Raw genomic sequence first — 9,346 nt, forward strand, 5'->3', positions numbered from 1 at the left:
AATGTTAGCTACAGTATATTTTTGCTGTTTTAGTTTCTTACTTTTTGTAATTTCTTTAACAGTTATATTTTGGATTTAACATTGGTTAACATCGTTTATCCTTGTTTTCAGTTTTCTCTAAGTACCTCACACTAGATACCCTACAATTTTAGCTAGTAGTTTAATAAATTGGCTAGCTAAATCAGCAATTTTTTCATTGTTTATTTAGACAGTTTATCAATTAGTCAGCGACGGCATTGAAGTAATTTTTTCTTTTTATTTTGGTAATCTTTTAGCATTTTGTGTGCACCTTAGTTTAATTGTTAAACTGAGTGTTTCATTGTAGTAGTATAATGTTTTGTTTCAGCTCAAATCTGTTCAAATTTTATAAATTACTGTTACTTTCCCTTGACTGTTTTTTAGTTTGTTGGTTTAATATAAATGTTGCAGTTAGTCATATGTTTTTTGCTGCTCAGCATTGCTCACTTTCCTTCCTTGGTTCATAGAAAGGGAGGCCTAAAGGTAACTGGAAGTCTTGAAAGAAGACATTAGGACCTAAAGAGAGCAAAGTTTGGTTGTAGTCTGCCAACACATTTTTGCCTTCCAAAGAAAAACAGTAAGAGGAAGCTGACTGCTGATGTAGTCATCTTGTACTCACTACCCGCTTGGGTGTGAGCTAAAAATTGTCCAGAGTGCCACCAGGGGATTCAAACAAAAGAACAGAGAGTGCTGAGCTGATCAGGAGCGGTCCAGAGTTGATTCAGCTCCGTGTGTCAATTCCTGACTGAAACAAATGTACCAATCGGCTTGAACAATGTACTCCAGTGCCAAACCAACACCTTGCATTCTGCTTTGGTGCTCAAAGCTTCCTTTTCATCTTAGGGTGCACATTTTTGCCCTACTTTAGCACACTTCTATTTTACGTCTCTAAAAGCACATTTCTACGTATTTTTTCCCATTAAAAGACAATTGTATGCAGTTTTATATAGATACAGTCTCATATGATTGCATTGGTGTCTTAAGATATTCTAGTTTTAGGGTATAGATTTCTCAAAATCTAAATTACAGGTGTGGAAAGCATAGAGAGAAAATTGTCTACAATAATGTTAAAAATTGCATACAGCTATTACACCCTATGATAATTCTCAACATCAGCCTTTACAATAAAAATAGTAATTTGTGAAAATTCTGTATGAATTTTGACACTTGCAAAATAAGAAAGAAAAAGATGCACAAAGTTACCTGTTCATTTCATCAATTCACTGATAAAGTAATTATAACTTCAACATAACAAAAGCAGGAATGCAAGCATTTAAAAACAAAACAATCTGTAGCAGTGAATCTATATTTAGTAGGGGCACAACTGGAGGCTGGTGAGCCGGGCAGAGACCATAAAGGCGATCAGGCCGGAGGGGAACAGCATTTGCTGAGGATTATGAGCAACCAGCCCTCGCTTTAGACCAGGGACACACCCTCTCCTGCAGCTGTCTTGCATGCTGTATTTGCAATCTACTATCAATGACTTAATCAGTTTGGGTCCCTGCAACCTCTACTTGTCTGTTGCTCTCTCTGAAACCTGGCCAGGGAATTATCAGTTCAACATTTTTGGTAAAAAAAAGAAAACAGATCTGCAATTTTAAGTTACATTTATTTGCATGTGGATTTGATTTTTGCAGGTATGTGTGTCCTGACATGACACATGTCTCTTAGGTTTCGACTGTATGATTCATGTAAATGAAAGCAAATGATAATGTAATTAAAAAATACCAGGTTTTTCTCATTAAATGTTTGTAAATGTGTGAAGAGAAATGCAGGTAGACCTCAGTTATCTAACAAGTAAATGTACTGCTATTTCTAATATTGCAAAACTTGGAAAAAAAATTTGTGACAATTTTTGCTTAGTCATTCTTTTAAGCCACTATTTCCAAATGATGTCAGAAACCAATTACAGATAATTGCTTGCATATCAATTTATTGCTTCTTTCTTATGTTTATTTAACAAACTCATCAGGTGTTGATGCTATCATGACAAAATTATATGTAACACTACCCTCTGGCTGTGTTTGTGCCTCAGTTGGTCAGATGCAGCTGATCCTGCTGGTGTTGTCGGGTTAAACTGCAGGCCCCGCTCCTTGTGGGTTGATGAATCTATGTTTGCTGGTGAGTGTTTGTGAAAGGCAGCTACCTGAGATGAGATTAGAGCAGCGCAATGATTAAGAGCGGCTGTGTTAATGTAGACGCCCGTGCCTCTGTAATCTCCCCAGCGCACACTGCTGGCAGCGAGGCCCCAGGACACGCAAACACAGGGACAACACGCACATACATACACAGAGTCAAAAACAAACACGGGGCTGAGGAAGTAGGAACACCTTTAAAGCCCTGATTTCCTCTCAGATGTCCTCCGTTTGGAGCAGCTAAACTTCTGTTCTTTTTATTTGGGAGCGAAGGAGTTACTTAATGCACAAGTGCCTTAAAATAAGTGAAAAAGAAACATACATATGCTTGCAACCCCTTTTTTCTCTGATTCCCCAATAGGTCCACTTAATTTGGATCTGTGCAGCTTAATTTAACCGTAATCACAGCTGTTCTTTAAAGGCTTTGGAAGTTTGTTAGAAAATATTAGTTAATATTAGTGAACAAAAACATAAAAATCATGAAAGCCAAGGAACGCAGCGGACAGGTCAGAGAGAAAGCTGGAGATGCTCAAAGCAGGGTTTGGATATAACCCGTAAAACCCAAAATGAGGTGCAAAACTAACAATACACAATATGGTGGTGGCATCATCATGCCACCACCATATTTCTTCAGCAGAGAGAGGGAATCTGGGTTAGAGTTTATGGGATGAAATACAGAGGAGTTCCAGAGGAAAAGCTGTTGGAAACGGAACATAAAACGGGGGCAGAGGTTCACCTTCCACCACGACAGCAACAGCATCACCTGCAACAAACAGGTTTACATTTTACTCATTGGTACAAAATTAAATTTGGCTAGAGCCCCAAAAATAATATACCCATTCAATAGATTATGAAATTATTGAACAGGCTAAGTGGAACACACTAAATGATATTCACTGGGATGGCCCAGTCAAGGTCCAGCTCTAAATCCAGCTGAGATTCTGTGGCAAAACTTTAAAATTGATGATGAAAGACGCTCTCTAATCTAATCTCTATCCCATATCTCTGACATGTTTTTAAAAACTATCGGCTTAGTGGAGCTGATTACAAATGGCCACGATTTACATTTTTAAAACATTGGAAACGCTTCATTTCAGTTCCCAATTATTAAATTACTTCCTCTTTGTTTGTTGAATACAGTCATATTTAATAAATTAGAATATGCTTTCTGATGAGGTTCATTTGTTGAATGAATGAATGAATGAATGAATGAATGAAAATTCCAATGCAATGCAATGCATGAAGTTTTATGGCAATAAAATATGGAAAAACTAAAGAAATTGAATGAACTGTGTGTGGAATACCCTCAAAGAATTTAACAAGAGAAATTAAGATTTAAAAAATTATAATTATAAAATAATAATAAAAATAAAATTATATTAAAATTATATAATTTAAAATAACATAATAATAAAATTATAATTCTAAAATAAAATAAATACATAAATACATTAAAATTATAAAATGATTATAACATTATTATTTTTTGAATAATAAAATTAGAATCAATCTGAGCAGTCAGTTTTTACCAGTATACTTCCAGGTCAATTGGTCCAGATCAGTTAGTGTTACGGGGAAAATATCACAATTAAAGATGGGGGGTCTGTCCGTGGCAGGTGACCCCCCTCCACCCACTCTGCTTAAAGCCTCGGGGGATTGAGGCCTGAGCCCGTCGTTATGCACCCATTAGCTGTAACAACAGGGAGAATAAACCTGCCACTCAGCTGCAGACTGAATTTAAACACATTCACACCAATTACAGAAGATTCTCCTGCCCGGCCTGGGGGAGAAGAAGTCTGTTTAGGGAAGTCAAGTTACGGCAGGACATCTTCAACAAATTTACTCAGGAATTTATGTTGAATTTTAAAAAATATACCAGCTAATTCAGCAGATAAGTGGCAGTCTGCTGATTTATTTCTACTAAAGAAGATAAATATGTAAATGCATTATGGGAAGAATTGACACTGGTGACCCAAGAGAACACTTTCAAACCCTCAGCATGAACAAAGCACATTAACATATACACCTCTGGAACATGTTTCCTCTGAAGTGCTAAAAATGGATCTCCAGGTCAGGGTGATTGACCCCTGTGAGAAGAAGCTCTTCCTTTTGAAATAGGGGGAAAATCTCTATTTATAACATAGGCGCTCTTGTTGGATTATAAATACACTGACTCATCCCTCAAGGTTCGTTCTGACCACGTAAAGATTTTTGCCTGATAACTTTGATTGATGTCAAAGCACCGTGCTGGCTTTAGCGGGTAAATATATCGTAGCCGTTCAGGAATACCCGCGGAAATAAATCCTGATGTCACCGCTGCGTTAATAAGCACAACTGTGGAATAGATGAGGTCAACTTTATCTCCGTGAAGGTGTAGTCCACTTCGATGGATTTTTAATGACCCCCTCAAGCATTAATCAGAAATGACTAAATCATATACAGACAGGATATCCGGGGAATAAACCGGTCCAGTGCTCAGAAAACAAGGCGCCTTGTGTAACGCGGTCGTTGGGATTACCTCCATTCTGTTTGGGCCAGGAAGTCGGGTCGCAGGAACTCTGTCCGCTGCCCGGCCTCCAGGTGAGTAACTGGAGCTTCAGGAGGATGTGGAAAAGTAAAAAAAAAAAAAAACAGCTCTCCTTTAACAGTTCCTCCTTTAAAGAACTGTTAAAGGAGACCAAGGGTGATGCATTTGCACCTGGCCTGGTCGGTATGATATTCTATTGGTTTGACAATCTGATGCAAAAATATCACAATATCTTTGCCTGACAGTAAAACTTATATCTGTGATATCATGGCAAAAGTATAAAGAATTTTAGCAAACATGGACATTGTGATTTTGTGTCTTTTATTTAAAAACTAATAGAATATTCCTGCTGAAATTATACATTTTAAGGGCTTTTAAAGATATTATAATGTCATGCAATATTTACCGACTACCTGTTTTTTACGCATGGAAATATTTCTACGACTGCGTTGTTTTAGATGAGAAATAAGTTCAACTAAACATCAATTGAACTTTGTAGCTCCTTAATGGAGACTAAAGTCTTTAGAGGATATGCTGACAAAAGAACCAGTTGTACACATAAAAAGGTGAATCTTAATAACTTAAAAAATCATCAAAAAATGTAAATAGCTTCAGTAATTCAGTTCAAAATATTAAACTCATCCATCCATCCATCCATCCATCCATCCATCCATCCATCCATCCATCCATCCATCCATCCATCCATCCATCCATCCATCCATCCATCCATCCATCCATCCATCCATCCATCCATCCATCCATCCATTTCTGTTGATTGAGATGATATTAGCTATCACACAGTTTCTTGGACAAGAATATTAATTAAAACAAATAAAAGAGGCAAATTTTGTAGACATGACTTCCTGCCACAGTTTCACCTTCCACCAAACTTTCTAATAATGTGTCTAAAAAAGTGTTAAGATTGTATAACACCAATAGAAAAAGATTTCTAACATTGACATGTCAGCCAATGATCAGCTTGTGGCACCTCTGAGGTGTTAAGGAAGTCCAGGTTGCTTTTTTGGGTCTAGTGTTTCCTTCCTCAGGTTTTCATAGATTCTCTAATGAGTTTGGGTCAGGTCAGCTTGCTGGCCATTCAAGCATATGCCAGGTATTGGTACTTTTGGCAACTCAAATAAGTTTCATATTTTTCTTTCTTTTTTTTTTTCTGGAAGTTAAAATTATTTTCTTACTCCAAATTTTTGCTGGGTCTATGAAGGGAAAAGTATTGTGGCCGTCTTTTAGCTAACTGTCTCGCAGTTTGCAGCAACAAGTGGGGGAAGGGAACTCAGCGAAAACTGACTTTATTAGCAGCCTTCAAACTATTAAAATCTCAATATACTTTAATACTACGAAGTATTAGTTAGCAGCCCATGTTTAGTTCTCAGGTTTTTTTTTTCATGAAAACTTATTGAGTAAACATTTCTTATTTTTAAGTTCTTACTCCTCTTCAAGAAAGATTCATAAAAGGTCAGAAATTTCACATAATTTTGAATAATAAATACAAACGCAAAATATTTTTGCAGTCATTTATTTCCTAAAAGTGCAAAAGTATAAAAAAACAACTCGATATATACATACATTTGAAACTAGTGACTGTACAATATTTATTAACAAATATCCCTGCAAGAGAAGAAGAGAGAAGTTAAAACCAGTGTTAAGATTAAAATATTTCAGGTCTTTCCTAACAGTTTTTGGGCAGATACAGTACAAAATCTCAGGAGCTTCATTGTGCCACGAGTGGAAAATAAAGATAAAAGTATTTCTGTTTAAATTTAGCTTCAAAGATTGTGTGTCCTTTGCAGCAAGAGGAGGTTAGGAGCTGTTGTAGCTGCAGTAATAGACGGCCGTGCTGGCGTCCGACAGCACGGATGAAATGAGGCTCTCGGGTCCTTGCATGCCGCCCTCGTGCGGCCCGTATGGCAGGCCCGGCATGTCCGAACGGGCCGATGAGGACGAGCTCAGGTACTGCTCAAACTCGCTGCGGTCCACCTCGCCCAGCAGCTCTGAGTGGTGCATCTGCTCCATGGTGTCCGCCGAGTGAGAGTGGGAATCAGGGGGAGGGGAGAGCTGTCCTGCCCCGCCGGGGTGCCGCTTGGGGTGGCTGGGGCTGCAGTGCTGGGTGTAGTACATGGCCAAAGGGTTGGGGCAGCTCATGTAGGACGGAGGGGGTTGCTCGGGAGCCGAGCCCGGGTGGCGGTGCATGATGCCGGGGCTGCTGTGGTGGCCGGAGAGTGGTTCATGAGGTTGAAAGTCTGCCACCTGAGAGTGGTAAGGGTACGCCGGCATCATGTGGCAGTCCTCCTGTGAATGTGGAGGGAAGAACATGGAGTCTGATTCTACGGCGTCCAGAGGAGAGGTGTCAGGAGTGGGAAGGCTGTAAGGTTCGTAAGACGGTCCCCCAAGCACCTGAGCGTCCCGATAGTGGCTGAGTGGCTGCGGGGGAACCTGGAAGCCGTGCTCATGGTAGCCCAGACCCAGGCTGTCCATGCATACCCTGCCGTCGCCGGACATGGACGGGGCCTGGTGCTCGGAAACACCGTGGACCAGAAATCCAGAGTCCAGCCTCTTGATCCGCTTCACCTGCTTCCGCCGCCGGGGCCGGTACTTGTAGTTGGGGTGGTCCTGCATGTGCTGGACCCGGAGCCGCTCGGCCTCCTCCACGAAGGGCTGCTTTTCTGTGACGGGAAGGGCTTTCCAGGATTTCCCTGCAGGTCAAGAGGAGCGGATCAGTGATACGTCAGCAGATACTGTACATGGCTCTGGTGATGAACATAAAAATAGCCTGTTGCCATTTTAGGGGAATAGGGACAGGAATTTGAGGTTATACCTGTGGCTTAACTGGCATAGAGTTTAAAAACAGGACGACAAATCAAGTATCTAGAGGGGCCACCTAATATTCACAGGACACCTTATCCTCACTGTCGTATATCTGTACTAAAATTGAGTAAAAATAATTTGGGATAGGACAGTGCATGTTTGCAAGAAGGTGTAACATGTATTATTTTCTTATGCTTAAAACATTTTTGTGTTTATCAGACCTGTATTAATAGCTGTGTATGTCTACACTTCTAAATGGAAATATTTAGATCATAAATGCAGTAGGAAAGCATATAGTTGTTTTTGTATTGCACTAGAATACATGTGTTGAAGAGTGTTGTATTCATAAATTTTAAATAATTATTTACCTTTTATATATTCGGATCTTGTGTCACAGAAAAGTGTTGATTATAAATAAATATTTATCATTCTCAGCTCCAACAACAGCAGCATAAAAGCAGCAAACTATGTTCTGTTTTTTGATGTTGTTTTCCCACCACAAGGTCATAAGTGACCCTCAACTTAGTCCACCCATTAAAACGTATTTTTGAGGCACCCCTGTAAATATTAGACAACCGAAAGAGAATAGCGATTTAAAGTAGTCTAGAAATGATTAAATAAGCTAAATGACACGATCTGATCAAAATAAAAATATGTAATGGTCAGTAGAAATGTTTAAAAATAACAAATTCTAAAAGCTAAATGCTGTGTCAGCAGCAGAGACTTAGATAAATACATATTTAAAAGCACTTACCTAACATTTTACTGAGCTCCGCGTTGTGCAGGTCCGGGTTCTGCTGCGCCAGCCTCTTACGCTCATCCTTCGCCCAGACCATGAAGGCGTTCATGGGCCGCCGGATCCGCGGCTCGCTCTTGCCGCGTCCCTGACCGCCGGAGCCGCCGCCGCCGCCGCCTGGCGCGCATGTTTCGTTTTTCACCTTGCTGTCCCCGAGAGGACTGAGCGGGTCGGCCCACTGGCAGTGTCCCATTCCAGGCATCATGACTGACATCGCGCACCTTGCCTGGGTCTGATCGTCGCTGGCGTAACCCGCATCGGGACTACTCATTGCTGTCCAAACTGGTTCTGGAAGGTGTTTGGAGAGGCGCCCGGACTGCGCGCAGGAACCACACCACAGCGACGAGGAAAAAACGGGAAGAAATAAAAGAAAAAAATAAAGATTTTGACTCTCTCTTGTGTTAAAGTTAGTAAGAAAAAGAGAAAGTCACAAACAGATGCAGCAATAAGTGAAAAGGTAGACAGAAGTCAGCAGTGAATGTGAACAGTGGTGAGCTATAAACTCATAGGCAGCCAATCACCGGGCGGAGGGAGTGCCCACTACTACAAAGGTGTAAAAAAAAAAAGTTCACGTCACGCCCGCCTCCGACCCTGCTTTGGAGTGGCTATACTCACTGAGGGTTCTGGCTACCAGATTTCAAATGTATATTCATCAAAGCAATAAGACTCATTTAAGAATTTAACATAAATTTATCAATTTGCGCCAAAATGAGGACAACCTCTCAAGTATTCACAAGTCAGAATGTCTCCCCATACACACATCCAACCCCTATCGGCACTTTTCCAGGTTAAATACGCAAAAAGATTTAATCACCAGTCTGTGTATTGGCCTGTTAACAACATTAGGGCCTTGGATCAATAGACTGAGCATGACGAATAAGAAGGCTTTGTAGCTTCCTAACACTAAACCAGAGAAAACTTGAAATCACAAAAGCCACATTGACATTTGTAGAAGTTGTATGTATGATAAGAACATTTAGAATATAAGACTACGAGAGAATATTTTTGATGTAGAGATGTTCTGTTGTGGTTTACACAGTCATGCAGAAA

At 40.1% G+C, this 9,346-nt stretch overlaps 1 protein-coding gene across 1 annotated transcript; it reads right to left on the reverse strand.

The window, feature by feature from the left end:
• Positions 1–6,195: 6,195 nt before the first annotated feature.
• Positions 6,196–8,770, reverse strand: sox17 (SRY-box transcription factor 17). The gene is made up of 2 exons (XM_044104273.1): positions 8,255–8,770; positions 6,196–7,388 (listed from the first exon to the last, which is right to left on the reverse strand). Exons 1-2 carry the CDS (start codon positions 8,565–8,567, stop codon positions 6,496–6,498), a joined length of 1,206 nt encoding a protein of 401 aa, XP_043960208.1. The 5' UTR covers positions 8,568–8,770; the 3' UTR covers positions 6,196–6,495.
• Between the last annotated feature and the right edge of the window lie 576 nt (positions 8,771–9,346).

This window comes from Gambusia affinis, linkage group LG21 (genome assembly GCF_019740435.1).
Source record: "Gambusia affinis linkage group LG21, SWU_Gaff_1.0, whole genome shotgun sequence".
NCBI classification, from domain to species: domain Eukaryota; kingdom Metazoa; phylum Chordata; class Actinopteri; order Cyprinodontiformes; family Poeciliidae; genus Gambusia; species Gambusia affinis.

Excerpts from the sequence above, each read along its gene's own strand:
- sox17 (XM_044104273.1), bottom strand. The coding sequence starts at position 8,567 with ATGAGTAGTCCCGATGCGGGTTACGCCAGCGACGATCAGACCCAGGCA. Across the intron at positions 7,389-8,254 it reads GGAGCTCAGTAAAATGTTAG|GGAAATCCTGGAAAGCCCTT; the intron begins GTAAGTGCTTTT and ends CTTGACCTGCAG.